Genomic DNA, 20,564 nt, shown 5'->3' with positions numbered 1-20,564 from the left:
TTGTCTTTTTTTATATAATACAAACAGTTAATTGTAAGTTAAATACTTTCTACGGTTCGTATTAAGTACGCGTTTAAATCTGTTGACCATTTCAAAAATATAACAAGCGTGAAAATCATGTAATCACAATTTTACAAATTTGTAAAAGGTTTCACTATGCAATCTAGAGCGCCATCTCCGAGTAAGAAACGTGCGATTTGTTCTTAAATAAGTTTAAAATTTCGCGTTTCGGTACGAGTTAATATTTGAAAGAAATAATTCCTTTTTATTTTGTGAATCTCTTAATAGTACGTTTTGTAATGGATAAAAAGTCATTCCTTGTGTGCGCATTAGTTTTCGACATAAATAAAATATTGGGCATATGTACATAATTCGTGCAAAAATAATAGATATTAAAAAAATAAAAAATCTTTTTAAAGCACTTTTCAGTGGAGCATTATACTGAATGTATTATCATTATTTTCACAGTCTTGAAAATATATATAAATATTAGGGATGTGCTCATAAAGAATTTTTTTCTAGCACAAAGAATTCTGTTTATCAGAATTGTATAACAATGAATTACAATTTCTTTCAATTTACAAAATACAACGGCAGGAATGTTTACATAACAATCCGCTGTTGAATATACACAGAATATGTACAAGACATATGCCTTTCTTCAAAATTAATTTCTTTCTCTTATAAAATAATAAAAAGAGATGAATAAAATTTCACTCTTTTATGTAAAATTATGTACGCTAAAGCTAATTGAACACAAAACTGAAAGAATAATCATTCAGGAAACATCCGTTTGAATTAACAAAAATCGGACAAATATTGTCACCTCATACCCAGATAGCCAAATCTGTGCAAGCAAATTTTAAACAGAACTTACTACAAATTTGTGATGGCAGGAAGGCAGCAAATCCAACACAGGATTTGTATATCTGATTATATTGCCAAACTGCAGTCAGAAATATAAGAGAGCCTGCTAACAGGCAATCTGAGTAGAGCTTGTAACGACCTGATGATAGACTGGCAGCAAAAATCAAACAGACCCTGCGACCCTGTGCGACAGGATCTGTTTGTCTGTCAGCTGACATTAAAATATAAGCTGAATGCAAACACAGATGGTTATAGTTTTGGTACAGGATCAAATTTGCTGCCAATCTGCGCGCACTTTGCTATTAATTTGCTTAGTGGGTATGCTTCGAATTAAATTACACACGCACATATACACAAAAAATAATATTTCTTTAAAAATATTTTTTTTGCTCTCTTTAGGTTTTTCGATTACTTTGGAATCACATATGTTTAACAAAATTCACTGGGAATTTTAAAATTTAGCTAATAAATTCACAAGAGTAAGCATTGATGATATTTTGTTCTTCGAAAATGGAATGTATACAGTTTGAATGTATCGATAATATTAACAATTTGCAAATCAACGATATTTTCAAAGGGATATTTTAGTCTTTTTAGAATCAATGACTCTGTTATGGGAGGTGTATTAACCGCTGGCTAGAGAAAATAATACTTTTAGTCAAATTGTTTTAGTTTCGTCAGAATTATAGAATTTGCAACTCACTGTGTATCACAATGTACCAATGTTTTCCGATACACCGATATATTGACGCTACCTTATCCTATGTTTAATATTAACCAAATAATTTGACTATCAGTATATCGTGGAGTGACTTTTGATTTTCTTAATTCTATCTGTTTACAGTCAATAATCATTGACTGTACTCAATTGTATCTCAAATAACACATCAAGATATGAGTACAACGGAAATATATATCATGCACTTTTCTAAACTTAGTCTTATAACTTATAACACAAAGGGTCAGGAGCTTGTTGATTTTTAGTAGGAATAATTGCGTTATATGTAATGCTTCGTGATGCTTCGTGAGAAATTATCTTCTACGAACTAAATCATATCTAACAACGATTAAGTTACGACGATATTACGGCTTACTACCATCAGTATGTATACAACAACAAGACTATAGAATTCATATAAAAAAGTGCATATTTTGATAGTAATTCGTACAGTATTTTCACAGACATAATATTAGCGCATTTATTCCTAGTTTTCCTTATCATAAGAGGCCTATTCCATAATCAATATACTTTCATCTTTTCTCAGTTTTCAAAAGGCGAACCGTCTATAGAATTATTTAAAACACTTGTTTCACATAATAATAGAAATTTTCTTCTCCTCTGTGTCATTGGTAATCCTCGAAGCTTATTCACGATATAAAAGATAGTGCGAATCGTACGTCAAAGGATCAAGAAATATAATGTGCGACGGTGCCGCTTTTCGAAAAGTGAGCTCGGGAGCACTTTGCATACGTAAAATCGCATATAAACAAAAACACAGTACTTTTGTTTGTTGTCAGGAATTTGTGTACAGATGAATAAAGTAAAGACATATTTGGCATTTATATTTTTGAAAGCGTATATATGTATTATGTTAAGATACAATCTTGCATCGTCGTGCAGCTAGAAGTCTGATGAACTCTCGCGCAGATGTCTTCGTTCTTCCTTCTTTCCTTTCTTCCTATATATCTCTCCATTCATCTCTCTCTTCCTCTTTCTTTCCATGTTGTATGCTTTTCTGCGCTTAATCTTCTCCCTCTGTCTCTTCTCATCGCACACCGTAGTTCCCTGTACGTACCGTATTTCTATGTTCTTCTTTTATACCTTTTCTCTATCTTGTCCATTTCAAACGCGACAGATATTTGTTTTACATTTTACAAACCTACACTCTCAGACTAAATGGATATTTTCTTAAATTGTAACACCGTTACATAGACATAATATGTATACATATATAGTGCATTATCATATTAATATACGTGTATGTATATAATGCAAGACAAAAAAGTTTTGCAATTATAGAATATACTTTACGATAATCCTACACTGAGCTCGAGTCGAAAAATTTCCAGAAAAATAAAAGATAAAGAACGTTTAAAGTTCTACAATGAGTCTGCTACGTCGGACTACTTTAAGTAGGATAAGCAACTTGGAAACCACCACAGTCAAATGTTTGTCTTACGCAAAATGTATCTCGATATTCTTACTTATCGTTAAAAATATTTGGATGCCACGTATATCGTGAACACATTAAGCGATACAATGATTTGCTCCGAAAACTAAAAAGACGACAATCACAATACGTGATTGTACACATCGTGTCGAGTCCCTTCGATGCTTTCTTCCTTTTCTGATATTTTTAGTGTCTTGAACGATGTGAGGAGTCTCCTCTCTCGTCGCGTCGATCTCGTTCTCGTTCTCGTTCTCGCTCACGTTCTCGTTCCGGCTCCCGTTCGCGCTCAGATGGTCTTCGGCTTGATTCTCGTTCTCGATCTCTGTCTCTCTCACGCTCTCTGTAGCGATCATCATAATACCTACACAAGTCACACGTCAGCCAATTATCTTACTTTAATGCTACTTGTTTAACTTTGTTATATCTATGAAAATTAACTTTATTACAAAAGTTAATCACCGCAATTATATTACTTGTGAATAAATATGTTTACAAAAGAAATGCCAAGTATGTGCGTAAACATACAAATATATATTTATCTATGTATGGATGTGCACACATACGCAAGCACAAGGTTTCTCAGATTTTAACGGCTAAATTATGCTAAATTGTTCTGCGGATTAAAGAAAAATAATGTCACATAAATATAGGATAATCCATCTTTTAAGCTTTATGTGAGCATTATGATAAAAATGTAAACTATTTGATGCGGGAGCAACAGCGATTCTAGCGTCAAGACGCAAGAAAAGGTTTATGAGAGTTACACATTAAACACAATTTAATTCAGTTAATAAATTATCTCCCCCGCTGAGATCTAAAATAAAAGAGTGCAGTCAAGCTTCGCCCCTTTTTCCATCGGATTTTGTAAAACTTTGAATATTCCGATATATCGATTCGAAGCCTAAAAAATTGTAATCTCAATAATATGGCTGTTTTTTTTCAGATTGCAACCTTTTCTCTCAAACGAGAATATCATCGAGATTTTATATTCTCAATCTACTCGACATAAGTTTCAAATCGGTGCATCATTAATTGGAATATTCAAAGTTTTTGGAAAAAGAGCGAAAAATATCTATGGACACTTGGCCGCACTCTTTATACAAAATTTGTACGACAATTTGATTTTTCAATTATGTGAATTTTACACTGAAAAAAATGATTAACAAGAACGCTTTGAAATAAATCGTTAGAACCATATATGTACTAATAATAAAAGCAAGTCCACTATTCTCTTCTGTTAGAACTTTATAAATATAAAAAAAGTTTAATATGTAAAATTAAAAAAAAATATATATATCTTTTTTTTACTTTTATTTATAGAACGTATCGACATAGTTTGACCGTTAAAAATCTGAAAAACCTTGTACATATATACATATTCTATTATCTTTCTTCCTTCCTGTTCTCTCCACGCTCTTTTTTTTCCCAATAGATTGGGCTACTTTATAGTTTTCGTGCACAAAAATATATAAGCGAATCGGTACGCATCAAATACAGGTAGTACTTCTTGTAATTATATAATTATAACGGCAACGTAATTGCTACAAGTGCCTGTATCGTAATATATGTTTCCCTGATTTTTTTTCTACACGAATATATACAAAGTTTAGTGATCAATCAATTTAAGAGGCACTTCTGTCTTTTCGACGATATGTAACTATTCTTTAAAATTCTGGTCAATTGTTTACTTTTCAACGATATCTACGTTTTCTTTTCTTTTTAATTTTCTCTCGATGCCTATTTTAAGTGCATTACGGAAAAGACATAGTTTTTATCTACACAACGGATTCCTATCAAATACTTCGTGTGTCTTTACATATACCACATATCTGCACTTAAATTTTATTTAAGTCTACATGCATTCATTGTAATGGAAAAAAAAGTAAATTACCTAGACGCCTTGGAAGACGAGACGGGTGCCGTCTCTGGCGGTTCTTCTTTTACTCTTGGCCTGGCTGACTGACGTGTTGTACTAATGGAAAATGGATATTCTGTTATGATGGTTCGTGTACCACTAACCAGGCTTAGTACATTTCAATTATAAAAAGTAAATTGTTTCAAGAGATGATAATAACATGAATCGCCGCTATTTCAAAATAAACGAAAGAAAGAAAGCTTACGCTGTTAAGTTACAGAATAATCATTCACACAAACACATAAAGATGGTCAAATATCACGATTGTAATTCAATGTGACGTTCTATAAAATAAGGATTACATACGTTTAAATTAGCGAATACTAATCGACATCGATTATTGCAAAAATGATTGACGATTTAACATTAATCCTGATACTATATGCCAAAAAGAATAACACGCAATGAAGATTATCAACATTTCCAATTTAAGTTTTAATTTTACTCATGTGTACTTATAATATTCTCCGACTTGTGATTCGCGTACATGATTTCATCTTCCTCACTATAACATAAACTTTAGAACAACATGAGCATAAAGTATAAAGAATTGTCGTTAGAATTCTGTTGAAAATGGCGCATTTCTCGTATCTCGTCTCTCTTAGCAGGTTATATTTTATCCAGCCTGAGCGCGCTTTTAGACGCTATTTACCAAATTATCTTTATAAAATATCTTCACAAAAAACGTGCCACAAAAAATGCAACATGGGGCGGAAAATACATAACATATACTCGTCGATCTTAAAATTAAATCGTGACAAATAACTAAAATCACAAGTAGTAGTGTGATTGAATCTTACATTCGATCTGGCTCTCTCCACGTGAGCTTGATCGAAAATCACAACTGGCGTTTAGCCCCGCGGTATAAAGAGAAACCAAAGAAATACAATTAGAAAGAGAAGAAACACAATGTGTTTTGCATATGCGTGAATTCACGCGTGAGGGCGTACAGTATCCTAAATGTAAATTAACAAGATACATAAAAATTTTTTGTTTTTTGTATAAATTACATCTTGTTATACTATGATATTTTTTCGAACCACTAATTCGTCTTTTTAAAATTCAAGCAAATATACTTGAATATATTGTAGAGACAATGCTCTAAGATAAAAATAATATACAATTTTACATACCTAAGTGTTTCAGGTATTTTACCTGCTGATTTACTTCCTTCTGTTTTACGAGCATACAATACTTTTTTTTTCCTTTGTTTATGCAGTTTCATATTTCGTTACACAATGCATTTCTTTTTATATTATATAGCTTAGTAGTGATCAGTCAAAATGTTGTAATTCTTTTTACGAATTCATGATTGATACAAAATATGAATTTTTAAAGACACTAACCAATATAGTCGATGCAAAAACTATTATAATAGAAAAACATGAAATATAAGGAGAAATTGTATATATTGATCAATGATTAAAAGTGTTCAGTCATAATTACATGAAAATCTCTGACAAAATTCCACCGCTATAAAACAAGTGCGATAAAGTCTCTAATATTATCACTCTGAAAGCAATTTTGCTTCACAATGATTTGTTTTGTAGTTACCATTATATAGCTCACCATCGCGTTTCATTACACGATAATGCAATGCACGAATAAATGTAACGTTGATTTTATTGCTACTGCTACACTACAGTTTAAATAATTATATGATAAAATCTCAAATGACAATAAATCATATGTTTATGATTGAAGCAATAAAAATATGTTTCTACTAATTTTTTTGACATCAAAATATAATATAAGAAAGTCGCAGAACAGAGAGACTGGTTCCTTGATCGTGGATATTGATGTCACCTGTCGTTTCCTATTTATTCACATTATACATTCATGTTTCAAATTCTTTCTAATGTTTAATTCTCGATCGCGACGGTCTGCACTGATAATGTATCATGAGTAATAAAAAAATCTAATAATTAAACGTAAGAGTATTGATTTCAATGTATCGCCTGCGATGATAAACGTAATCCAGTCGGAAACTTGATCGCTTTCACTATACAATTCGTACATTAATACACATCGATTAAACTTTCTTTTTTGTCTTTTGCGCCTACGATTCCTATCATTAAATTCATTTCATTCCTAAATGAAAATTGTCCTCAACAGACATTCTTATACATGACGGGTGCGCTCTCTTATATCGTGTATTGTAATTAAGAATATAGTCTTGTGAGATCATTTGGCTTACCTTTCTTCTCTGCTTCGTTCTCTATATTCACGATCTCTTTCACGTTCGCGCTCTCTTTCTCTGCTGCGTGATCGCTCTCTCGGATATGGTTCGCTGTAATAACGTTCCCGGTCCCTATCACGGTCCCTTTCTCTTTCGCGATCACGTTCCCGGTCACGTTCACGATCCCGGTCTCTGCTACGCTCGCGATATTCGCGATCTCGGCTCCTGGACCGCTCCCGTCGTCTTCTGTGGCTGCGCTCTCTGTCGCGCGAACGTGAGCGCTCTGTAAGAAAATGCGTTACTTGTGAAAATGAGCAACTTGACCAGAATTTTACGTGTACATGAAGTTTCCAGAGTCCGTTTAGCTTATCAAGGATATAATATCAACACGGACATGGCGAATCTACAGACTAATATTCCAGCAAATGTAAGAGACTTGCATTTAAATTTTATATCAGTCACTTAAATACATAGATCTGCATAGAATGACGATTTTACAAATTTTCAGAAATGGAACTTTATCAATCGCAATAAAGCGCCGTACATCAAGCAGTAAAGATGAATATTTTTGTATCTCATGTTTTTTTTAAATAATAATCTATTTTAATCTTTTTCTATAATAATATCTTTTTTTATAATAATGCACTTAATTATAGTAATATTAACCAAAACGTAATATTTTCTGGATAAAAAAACATAGAAGCTTTCTAATATATTTCCGCGTAAAGGAGGGGAGGGGAATGATAGAGGCGTGATAATTTTTTTTTATCCATTGTACGTTCACCTCACCTCTACGTCCGGATCCATAACTCTTGGTCTCGACACCGCGTAAAGTATCTTGTAGAGAACTAATCAGAATTTTGCATCTGTCATCCGCGGCTACTTTGGATTGCTTGATTAACGAGATTGCGGTGACCAGAGTTTCTATGGCACTTGCGTATTCGCCTGCCGCGGCATCAGACACTGCACGCGCTATTGCCGACGAAGATACTGTGCGATTACGGCCCATTATCTCTTCGAATTCTTGCTCAGTAAGCGGAGGTGGACCTTCTGGACGATGATCAGGTCCGGGTGCTCCGTAAGGTGTCTAAAAAAATTTAACATGTCACTGTATTGCAAGTAAACTGTCAAAACAGTATCAACTTTCATTAGAAGATTTTTCAAAGTTTTATAAAGCGAGTACAAAATTCGCAAGATCGATTTTCCTTAAGACATCAAAACTTTATATAATAATGATATATAACGTAAAAATTCACTTAATCAGAATAATAAGGTGTAAGATATACAATTACATAATCTAATTATTTCAACGATTATGCGATTGCTCGTCTGAATCATCAGCAGTCCATCGAGCGTCACGCCATACGAAGCTTTCCTTTAATAGTAATTTATATAGTATTTATATTTAATAATATTTATATTTAATAGTAATTTATAACCGATGCGAGCAATACGCTAATTATTTTAATTGTCAATTAGTAACATCTAATAATATGAAAAAAATAATACCTGTGCACTTGGTGGTCCGTAACCGTGTGGTGGTACATGAGGTGGTCCATGCGGTTGTCCATGCGGCGGACCATGAGGTGGCCCATGAGGTGGCCCATGAGGTGGCCCATGGGGTGGACCATGAGGTGGACCAGGTGGTCCGGGTGGATGCTGGCCGGGATGTTGATGTGGTGGACCTTGCGGGAAGAATGCAGGATTGACATGAGGTGCCGGGCCGCCAGGTGGTCCTTGAGGAGGTCCCTGAGGCGGACCACCATGTCCAGGTGGCGGCCCCCCTGGACCTATTAATAGGTTTTATCAATACAGATCTCAAGCTTAAGTACTGATATTTGCGCAATACGTAGCTACAAGATAAAATTACTGTTTCACTATCAGATGGAAATAATAAGTTTCGAAAATTTATCTCGTTTGGATCTTTTCCACTTGTTATATATACAAATAATAAATGTATTTACTGTTACAGAGGTGCGAGTAATTGAGAAAAAACATCAGATTCTCACATCGATTCTCAACTCGAATTATATCGTTAATCATACGCTCTTCACATATTCGTCCAGTGAAATGCAATCCTCTACTTTATATATTTTATCAATTCCATAACAATCTGTTTAACAAAATTCATTTACGAATACACGCGATCTATAAATATGGTACAATAAAATGTACTACAGTGAGTTTGGTTATAAATCTAATGCGTGTTTGTGCGTGTGTTCTTCACATAAACGCAATACACGAAATGATCTTTTGAAACACCTTGCACTTTAATGCTTCTATAAGATCAATTTCCCTCAAGATCATGCATCGCATATAATGTGTTGTAAAAACAATTCGCAACAATAAAAATTTGTGACATCGAATGAGCATTCTAAGTCTCTCACCACCCATAGAACCTGGAGGAGGTCCTCTCTGTGGTGGGCCTTGGCCAGGCTGCGGCCCTTGCATATGTTGATGTTGAGGGAAACCAGGTGGTCCCTGAGGCCCATGATGCATTCCTATGCACATTGAACAATCTCATCAGTAATACCAATCTTCAAGCAAACGAGGATTACATGTAGCACACTACTAATACTTCAGTGTTTGTTGCGCACGATATCCCGTTTAACAAGTCTCCACCAACCTCACTGTTTTAATTATCTTTATCCTGATCATGCACATTGGGAAAACTAATCGAGTTCTACAAAAGCATTCAAGTCCAAGATGTTTCAAAGTTCTTGAGGAGTAACAGATCGGTCTGCGCACGAACCTGGCGGTCTATTCCATTCAGGACGTGGTTGGGTTCCACGTGGGTCCCCTGGTGGTCCACCGGGATGTCCAGGTGGGCCGCGAGGAGGTCCTTGACCAGGCGGTCCAGGCGGACCACCGTGAAATTGCTAAATGCGCCGAGACAAACGAAGATTGTTCTATCTTACTCTTAGTAATCATAATAAAAAATAAAATTTAGCTTTTGAAATCACGACAGAGCGCTCTCGATTGAAATGATTTGATCGAGATAATTGGTAACATTAGACAACACGAGACAAAACCTGTTTCGCACAAGTAAAAAAGAAATCTCATCAGTTACCTGTGACATATGGTAACTGGCTTTTGAAAGCTCTCTAGCGCAACTCTGTTTACGTGTAAGACATGTAAGTGCAAAACATATTTAAGTTACTGTACTATGATTACTTGCAATAGACATACATGCATTAACCGATCTTATAGAAACTGCGCAGAAACCCTTGTATAAATTCATCTTGTATAAAAAGTTCACGATCGTTATATCGAAAAAATTGTTGAAATAATTCTTTACACATCAATAATTAGATTCTGCGCAGTTTTAACATCTTTGTAAGATCTATTACAAAAAATCTCTAGTATTATCAGTAGTTAATAACGTTGCAGATATCTTTACACGATAAAATAGATTTTCTCGTGCAGTTTGATCCAGGTTAATACATTCTAACATTACGTATATTTACGTGTCTCAGTGATAATATCCCGTATTCTCACCAATTGTTTGCCACTATGAGAGTAACGGAGCTAATAATTTTTTATATTTATGGTGCGCTTTTGTTCACAGTTACGGGTGATCGATACATTGTGGTAAAAGTGTGTTGTATTTGAAACTTTTATTACGATAATAAAATGAAATTCATAAAATGCAAGTTTTTCTAAAAAAATTTGTCACAAAAATAAACTTCAAGTTCATCTAGATTAAAAACTGCTAAATGTGGCACTAGAATATGGATCGATGTATCTTTCTCAATATTTAATTTCTTGTCTTTAAAAAGCAATATAGGAAAATGTCTGTGATACGTACCATACCCGGTAGTCTGTGTTGGCCGGGACCTGGTCCAGGAGGACCTTGCTGCGGTGGACCACCAGGACCACTCGGGCCCCTAGGTGGACCCGGTGGACCATTAGGTCGTGGTCCGTTCCATGGTCCTTGCTGATAACCAGGTGGTGGCCCTTGATTTGGATGACCAGGTAGAGGATGGTGAGGTCCTGGACCAGGGCCCATAGGTGGGCCGTGCATACGCGGTGGCACTTGCTGGCCGGGTCCACCAGGGCCCGGTGGACCCATTCCCGGTGGCGGCATCCTTTGTGGTCTCACGCCCTGCGGAGGACCCATCATCATTCTAGGACCGTGATTTTGTTGCGAATGTTGTGGATGTTGTGGATGTTGGGGATGCTGTTGATGAGGTGGCATTGGTGGCTGATGTTGATGTGGGTTATGAGGACGTTGGCTCTGACTCTGTTGAGGAGCCGGAGCAGGTCGCGTCTTACACTGCGACTCAAACTGAGAACACATAAAAAAACATTGTCGTGTATAAGTTGTATTATGTCGTAATGCACATCGCCGCAACAATCGGAGCATACTCCTTCACGCTACGACTAACCTATTGTTTTATATGTATAGACACAGCATATACGCACACGCGCACGCGAATGTATGTCACTTGATATCGCAATGCATTTTAGTACATACTTGGTTCAATGCTTGCTTTGTTGGAAAAGTTACTATTGGATTCTGACCATGAAGATCTTTCTTAGGTAGTCTATCCATACATATCCTCATACTTTGCTCAGAGCCAAGAGATATCACACAGAAACCTTTCGATTGCCCATTGGCACGATTCTCAAAAAACTTCACTTCCACAAAATCAGTTACTCCAATGCTTTGAACCGCATCTGTGATGTCCTGATCGCTTGTCCACTAAAAGCCAAACATACTAATCAACAAGTGAGATAAACTAACAGCAGTACATCACAAATGTTTCATATTATCTGTCATATGCTAAACAAGGAGTTGTTACAACCAAATAAGAAAGCAACAAAAAAGATTGAATTTTTAAAATGTTGAAACAAATTAATCGCAAACAAATTAAACTTTTACGTGTATATATATACCCAAGTTAAATTTCCAACATATAACTGATGTCGTCTGCCGATTTGATTAGGTTGTATGTTATTGCCAAGTTGATGGTAAGGTGCATTTCCATTGGTTTCCTCATTTGGAGATGTGGTATCACCACCACCGTCTCCTGTATTGCTAGATGAGACACCCCCATTGCCACCAGCTGGTGCAGCAATCACATCGTCATAGAGATCCACACCATCACCAGCGAATTCATCCTAAAACATGTATACAAACAAACCTTATGGTAAGACATGTAAAATAAATGTAATAAAATAATAAGTTCATATTTTTCTCCTCTTTTCTACACACACACACACACACACACACACACACACACACACACACACACACACACACACACACACACACATATATATATATATATATATTACATATATACATATATATATATATATACATATATATATATATATATATATACACATCTTTTTATATAATTTTATTTGCGTAATATCAAAAAGTGTATGTAATAAATGCTTTCATTGTATTTCATATAAAAAGCAGCTTAATTGACAAAAAAGCAGCAATACAATTCTTTTTACCTGTTAATTAATTACACACACACACACACATGTTCAATATGTTACAGTCAAAGTGCAAAATAATTCTACAGAATAATTAGTTCAAAGTACAGTACCTAACAAATATTCTATACTTTAGATGCTAATCCTACTCTATTCTTTAACAGTGCTCTGTCGAAACTGTTGAAACTATATAGCTACATAATTCATATTTGCCAGAAAAAAATTTTATACATTTAATATCCATTTTCTTTTTATAGATTACACTGTCCAATTTAAAGGAGCATATTGAGATCATTTTGTTACATATGGATAAAGTACAATTTATAAATGAGAAAATCAGCGAAATTGTATACAGGAGTAAAAATATTAAACAAATGTGTAAATTTCTAATTCAGTAATAATGCTCGATATAACAACATGATCTCAAGAAAAGAAAATCAAAAGGAAAAGCAAACCAATGTCTGCAAGAATTTGATATAAATTAATTTGTGGAAATAAATTATTGAAATGTAAAAAATCATTTGATGTACCATTTTCTTATTACACGCAACTTCCTGCGCACCTTGTGGTTCAAGCAATCGTACACTTCGACTGTAACAGATATGGAGATATACAATCTTTCTTGCGTTAAGAAAAGATGAAAGAGAACAAGGATTGAAGATGATATAATTTCAATGAATTCAAATATTGATGCAATACATGTTGCACCAATAAGTACATAATTAATATCAATATTTATTTACAATGATCTTTATTTGCAATTTATGCAGTGTTCTTTTAAGTTCTCTTAGCTCTATATTTTATATGTATAATTTTAAATGCAAGATACGCGATTATACTTATTTCATTCAAAATGTAAAGATTTGCAAATGCAACTGAAAAACTCTACAACTAAATTTATATTTTAATTAATTCCAGCTTTACTTAACATATATGCAAAATGTAACTATGTAATTATAAGTTTTATTTTATTTATCTGGTATCTCTATAAATCGAGTGATAAATATAAAAATGTCAATATAAGTTCTAATCTAAAAACTCAATAATTGAGAGATAAGATCTATTTTCTTTGGCACAACGAAACTGTAAATTAACTTAGATGAAATTATACTTGTTTCAATCCCTGTAAATATTTCAAAACTATGATATTTCTCTGCGAATAGAATACATTAAATAGAATAAATAAAATGTAAACAAGAAAGAATATAATATACACAAAGAAAAAATGTAATCTCACATGCAGTGCGGTAGAGTAAAAAGATGTATGCACTGTGTGTGTGTGGAGGGGTTGGGGGAGGGAGTGTAATGTATAGGCGCGCGCGCACGAAACTAAATAAAAAAAACAAAAAGAACAAAGAGGCGTGTAAAGAGAAAAAAAATAGTACAAATAGTGCGAGAATAATAACTACGACATTTGCCTTACCGCTAGCACCATTTTGCGTATTCCTGCTGCGAACCCGTACTAGTGTTTCGCGCGTACGCTAAGCTCCGATAGGCGACGGACCAGGACAAGAGAGCACTAGCTTAGACAGGTGATCGAGAACGATATGACACAACCGCGTGATGACAAGGAGGAAGAGGAGGAGAGCAATTTCGGATCGAAACGTTCTCTGTGGTAGAAACGCTCATCCGCTTGCTCATTGACGTGCACGCGCGCGCGCGCGCGCGGACCAGCCGCCCGTTTGTCGCCGACCTGCTTTCGCTCCAGAGCAAAATTTTTCTTACGCGCCAGCTTTCAACGGACCCGGAGACACATCGAGTAGAATGAGTGGAGTAGATAAGTAGTTTGATGGCACCGGAGAAATTAGTAACGCGAGCTGATCGTTAGCAACGGTATCTCCGCCATGACGCCGACACCACTTCTCCCGGCTTGCGGCGGAATCGACGCGAAACAATGATCGTCTCACAGTCGCGGCGTGGCGCGGCACGTCGCGGTGGCAGCCCTCTCGCGTGCAGCGGAGCGCATTGTCAAGTTTTTCGGCTTATTAATGCGGATCGTTTTTCTCTGTGTTTTCCTATATCCGAATGACGAAAAACAGAGAGAAAGAGAGAGAGAGAGAGAGAGAGAGATAGGTAGATGGATGAAGAACACCCCAGTCCCTTTATTACTACGAAAGAGAAGTGCGAATTACCTGCGCGAAATCTTGATCGAGATCGTCGCCGTAAATATCAACGTCACCATCCGCCATTTTACGTACACCGGCGCTCACTGCACATTCGAGAGATGGAAGGCGCCAAGAATTGCCGTAGGCAAACCGGGTTCCCGAAGAGAGCGCGACGGCAGGCCGAATATATCGTATGTATACGCGCGGCCACCGATATGACGTCACGCGATAGCGCCACTGTGTAAAGGCCCTTGCAGAATGCCAGGCAACAAAGAATAGGAATTCGGATTGGGCAATTATTTCTATTCCCTGTTCCTATTGGCTAATGCTTATTTCTATTGCCTGTAGCCTGGCATTGTGCAAGGGCCTTAACTCAACTGCGTTTTCACCAAACGTAGTTTTCGGTTATCAAGGTGGCGTTCCGAAATTCACTGCCAGTACTGAAAATCTATAGTTCACGTTACATATACTATAGTTATATAAATATATAAATCTATAGTTCATGTTATTATAGAATTCCAACTCAGGCAGTGAATTTCGGAACGCAGCCGAAATATGTTTGTTTCATAATGCCCGTATCAGACTATGGATTAGAAACTGAAGATTGCGAATTAAAGATTGGAATTTGACAAATTAAAATAAAGTAAGTCGAAATTTGTTATTTCGTCAAAATCTAATCTTCAATTCCTAATCTTACTACATCTATTGTAGATGGGAGCGGTGCACTTGGACACGGTGCATTTGGACACAACCAATCACAGCACCGTGTGATTAGAGACATTTGTAGGGTCCCTTGGAACAGCGACTTGTGATTGGACTGTGTCCAATTGCCCGGTGTCCAACTGATATACACCCATTGTAGATCGGGACTAATAGCGTGTTCGACTGGCCCTGGGTTAATCGCTCCGAGAGCGATTAATGACGTCATAAGTCTCTACTAGCCAATCATAAAGTTTATAAGTACTTGTTCGAGCAATAAACGTAGTCTGAATAACCCAGAGTGTGTTAACCCAGAGCCAGTCGAACATGCAGGGCTACGTTCCAAAACTCTACTCGACTGGTAGAGTAGTAGTATTTAATTTATCAATAAGAACAAAAATCACTAGGATTTCTTTGTCGTACGTGTAAAAGTACCTTTAAATAGGAGCGTCCGAGCGTCGAGCGTTAAAGCATTAGCTAATCAACGTCTCAGAAGTCTTATAGTTCTTGCGGAAAGTGGCACATTGATTGGCTACCGCTTTAACGTTCAACGCTCGATGCTTCCATATAAAAGCACCTTAATATCGGCCTTATGGTTGAGTTCCCACTGAGAACTCTAAGGCCGGTATTCATAGTCAAATCTTATATTTAAGATCTTATATTTAAGATCAACTTAAGTACTGTCTTAAGATGTCATGAACCAATCACAGAGCCGTATTCGCATCTTAAGACATAAGGTTTGTTCTTTCGACCTGACCTAGGGCTGCACTGGAACTGTACTAGTTGAAGAAAGTTCAAGATAGTGCAGACCAGTGCAAAGATACATATGGGTCTGAAAAGAACGGGTAAGAGCAAGTTAGAGCAGTGTAAGATGGCGGACAACATGGCTGGATTAAATAACATAGATCAATTTATGGTCATGTTTTCGCACTTATAGCATTTTATGTTTTGTTGAACAATCCTATTTCTTTTAAAAACTGTTTTGTGTTGGATACCCATACAACAAATCCCTCCGAAAAAACGTCCAAGAGCCTTCCCAGGATGTCTTTCGGATATTTTGTGCTGTTTGGATAACATTCTAAATACTTCTTTTATGTCATTCTACATTATATATTTATTATATATTTATCTACATTATATATTTATTATATATTTAAGTATTTACTTACTGTTTATAGATTCCGTCGTCGGATTATTTCTTCTACGTAATGTCAACTAAGTATACCGATTTTACAGGTTATAGATACAAATTTAAATTTTTTCGGTTAGCTGCCCTGCACTGCTTGCTCTACCTCCAGACCTAGGGCAGTCAGTTCACTGAACTCGCTGCACTAGTTCAGCCTGCACTGTTCGAAAGAACACATTTTCTTGCACTGTTCTGATCGAAAGAACGCATTAGTGCAAACTTCGTGAACTAGTGCAGCCAGTTCACAGTCGAAAGAACAAACCTATAACTTAAGACGATCTTGAAATAAGATTCGACTATGAATACCGGCCTAAATCCTCTAATTGGGATGACGCGACGCACGATGCACTTGTTCCAATGGAACGATTTGATTGGTTAACTCGTAACGCAGAAAACGACGCGACGCGTGACGCGCTCAGTGGGAACTCAGCCTTATGGCTCCTGCACACAGGGGTGCGTTCGAAAACATCACCCGTGTGTATTTTGTCACACTCAGATCGTTCGAAAACCCCTAGTGGGCATACTGACCATGCGACCATGGCCGTTCGAAAACCGTACTCTGTGGACCACTCGTGTGACTTTTCTCTACTCTCTTTTGCGCGTGTGAATCGGTGGAGATGATGGAGAGTGCGCGAAGAATGCAATATAGTATGAAATTACTAAATTATTTATGGTTTTTTGTTCTTCGAAACATTCGTACAACCATTAGCCATCACGGTAAGATAAAAAATTTAAATACAGCAGTGTAGGTTAGCCAGGTTTAGGTTTATTTCTATAGTGATGTATATTGTCAGAATATTGTCTTTAAATATAAATAAAGTTTATTAAGCTTTTTGTATTTTATAGGTTCTGAAATTTTCTTACGAGATACGAGGCACGTTAAAAGTCACGAATCAGTAACAATTTGTGAAAAAAAATGGAAAATTTAATCCCGGGTCGTCATTAGGCTAATTTACATATGTTATATGACAAGTTTATCGCATACGTTCATTGATTGACGAACAGAGAACCTAGAAATACATTATTCGTTAACCAATGAACGTATCCGAAAAACTTGTCGTATGACATGTAATATCAGTCTTATACGAGGGTTGCTCTGTAAGTTTTGCGACTTGGTAACACTGACGTTGCTAGGTAAAATCTAACCTTACCATCAAAAAGTTTGACAGTTTGGAAGATTTTTTTACTCGAAACGTTTTGTCATACGGAGGCTACTTGTATTGTTTAGTGACTTGAAAATTGTGTCTCAGCGAAAAAATGGAATTAACACGAGAACACTTTCGTGCGATGATTTTTTACGACTTTCGACGTGGATTATCGAGACAAGAGTGCATCGATCAACTTGCTTCCACTTTTGGCAATAAAGCACCACACAAAGCCACTATTTGTCGCTGGTTTAATGAATTTAATCGTGGTCGTAGTTCGCTCACCGACGAACCTCGCGAAGGTCGTCCAAAATCAGCTGCTGTTCCAGAAAACATCAATGCTGTGCGTGAATTGATAATGCAAGATCGACATGTGACATACCGTGAGATTCAGGCATCCCTGGGTGTTGGTATGAATTGCATACAAACGATATTGCATGAACATTTGGCCGTAAAAAAAATTTGTTCACGTTGGATCCCGCATAATTTGACAATTGCTCAAAAAAAGGATCGTGTAAATTGGTGCAAAAAAATGCTGAAGAAATTCGATCGAGGTGCGTCAAATGCCGTATATAACCTCTACACAGGTGACGAGTCATGGATCTATGCATATGAGCCGGAAACTAAACAGCAGTCGACTGTGTGGGTCTTTCAAAGTGAACCTAACCCAACAAAAGTTGTTCGCGCTCGAAGCACTTCGAAACAAATGGTCGTCTGTTTTTTCGGAAAAACTGGTCATGTGGCAACAGTACCCTTAGAGAAACGTAGAACGGTCAATTTTGAGTGGTACACAACCATTTGTTTGCCAGAAGTCTTCGGCCAAATAAGGAAAAACAACTCAAGACGACGAATCATTCTTCACCATGACAATGTAAGCTCTCACACATCGGCTCAAATAACCGCCTATTTAACCAGTGAAAACATCGAATTAATGGGTCATCCACCGTACAGTCCTGATTTGGCACCCAATGACTTCTTTTTGTTCCCGAACATCAAGAATAAACTGCGTGGTCAACGATTTTCGACGCCAGAAGAAGCGGTTGATGCGTTTAAAACACATGTTTTGGAGGTACCACTTTCGGAGTGGCATGGATGCTATAATAAATGGTTTGAGCGAATGCAGAAGTGTATTGATCATCATGGAGAATACTTTGAAAAACAATAAAGCCATTTTCAATGACAAATTATCGTGTTTTCCTTACTAGTCGCAAAACTTACGGAGCAGCTCTCGTAGCATGTTCGACTGGCTCTGGGTTAACCCACTCTGGGTTATTTAGTCTACGTTTATTGGTCGAACAAATACTTATAAACTTTATGATTGGCTAGTAGAGACTTATGACGTTATTAATCGCTCTCGGAGCGATTAACCCTTCCTTCCTTCCTTCCTTCAATATTTGGCTACAGGCCTCTATAAGAGTAATGCCCCAACGCCAGTTTCCGATTAATGATATAATTCGAGAGCAAAGTCTTGGAAATTTTCAAGACACGATCCAAAAAAATCACAAGGTCCGAACTTGTTCGAACACGTCTTATCGTGACGGCGGTTAGGCCGGGACTTAGCGATTAACCCTGGACTAGTCAAACACGCTATTAAGCTGATATTACATGTATGTACGACAAGCTTTTTGGATACGTTCATTGGTTGACGAACAAAGAACCTAGAAATACTCTATTCGCCAACCAATAAACGCATCCGAAAAGCTTATCGTATGACACGTGTAATATCAGCATTAGGATGCGTTTTCATGCAGAGAATTTTTCACTGCGAATAATTTGTAGCAAGTAGCGAATAATTCGCCGCGAATAGTTTATGAGTGTCATATGTTGCATGTTAACAACATACAGGAAAATTCAATTATTCATTTGATTACTTCCCTAACAGCACAGATATCCAGAAGACGTCCAGAGTACGTCCTAATGGTGCAAACCCATACAGCGGAATAGCGAAGCACAGAACGAGAGAGGAACCAATCACGAACGTTCCACAGTTTTTGCTTGTGATTGCTTCCGCTCATGATTGGTTCCGCGCTCCGCTACATGGGTTTACAATGTAAGAACGTCCTGGAAACGTTTCTACGTCCTCAAGACATCTCTGAGACGTCGCCAGGAGATCTTGTGCTATATGGGTTGGTATAACCAAACATTATTAAATTATGTGCAAATAATGAATTATTATGAAAATATCCGAAAAAGAAAAGCAGCTGCAGCTGGTCTGTTCTTTTCAGCTGCACTGCTGAACTGATGCAATAAGTTAAAGTAAACCCAGTGGCACACGGTGCTTGTTTTCGTGCTGGATTTCTTGCTGAAAATACTCTGTTTTAATTAGTGCATTTCCGTCCATCTTCAGAAATGCACCAATCAGAACAGAGTATTTCCATCCAGTAAGCAATCTAGCATGAAAACAAGCACCGTATGCCGCTGACTTAAGCAAATCAGGGGTCCGATTCTTAACGATGTGTGAATGAGATACACATGCGAAAATCTACAGTATACGTAACGTGAACTGTGCATTTTTGCATGCGTATCTCATGCACATATCGTCAAGAAACGAGCTCCAGCACGAAAACAAACATCGTGTGTCGCTAGCTTTATCCAAAGCGAACTGTATCGAAATCAAGAACCGTATCTATATATTAATTCAATCGTGCCAATGTCGCGCGAAATGACAGATTAATTTAGCCTCCAGTTCAGAAAATACAAAAGTTATTAATATCTCTTAGCAGCTAGCTCGATAGTATGTGATAATACTCGTTAATTACAAAGCTTTCTTAACATAAACTTGAGACGATAAAGTATTTGTTCCAATAAATTCATAAGACGTGCGTTTCGCTGATGGCGCCAAT

General features: G+C 36.7%; 1 protein-coding gene across 5 annotated transcripts; it reads right to left on the bottom strand.

Moving 5' to 3' along the window:
• Positions 1-244: 244 nt before the first annotated feature.
• LOC116848560 (cleavage and polyadenylation specificity factor subunit 6) lies at positions 245-14,925 on the bottom strand. Of its 5 annotated transcripts, none has more exons than XM_032824791.1 (12): positions 14,719-14,913; positions 13,117-13,177; positions 12,032-12,256; positions 11,610-11,837; positions 10,941-11,420; positions 9,885-10,011; positions 9,520-9,633; positions 8,642-8,922; positions 7,922-8,219; positions 7,151-7,415; positions 4,930-5,010; positions 245-3,399 (listed from the first exon to the last, which is right to left on the bottom strand). In XM_032824791.1, exons 1-12 carry the CDS (start codon positions 14,766-14,768, stop codon positions 3,225-3,227), a joined length of 2,385 nt encoding a protein of 794 aa, XP_032680682.1. In that variant the 5' UTR covers positions 14,769-14,913; the 3' UTR covers positions 245-3,224. The 5 variants fall into 5 exon arrangements, with proteins under 5 accessions (XP_032680682.1, XP_032680685.1, XP_032680683.1 ...); XM_032824794.1 differs by lacking the exon at positions 14,719-14,913 and adding an exon at positions 14,010-14,624; XM_032824792.1 differs by lacking the exon at positions 13,117-13,177 and having other exon boundaries at positions 14,719-14,925.
• Between the last annotated feature and the right edge of the window lie 5,639 nt (positions 14,926-20,564).

This window comes from Odontomachus brunneus, unplaced genomic scaffold (genome assembly GCF_010583005.1).
Source record: "Odontomachus brunneus isolate Ranch 3 - 2012 unplaced genomic scaffold, Obru_v1 Obru_scaffold_097, whole genome shotgun sequence".
In the NCBI taxonomy this organism is placed as follows: Eukaryota; Metazoa; Arthropoda; class Insecta; order Hymenoptera; family Formicidae; genus Odontomachus; species Odontomachus brunneus.
This window is presented reverse-complemented; position numbering and strand designations above follow the sequence as displayed.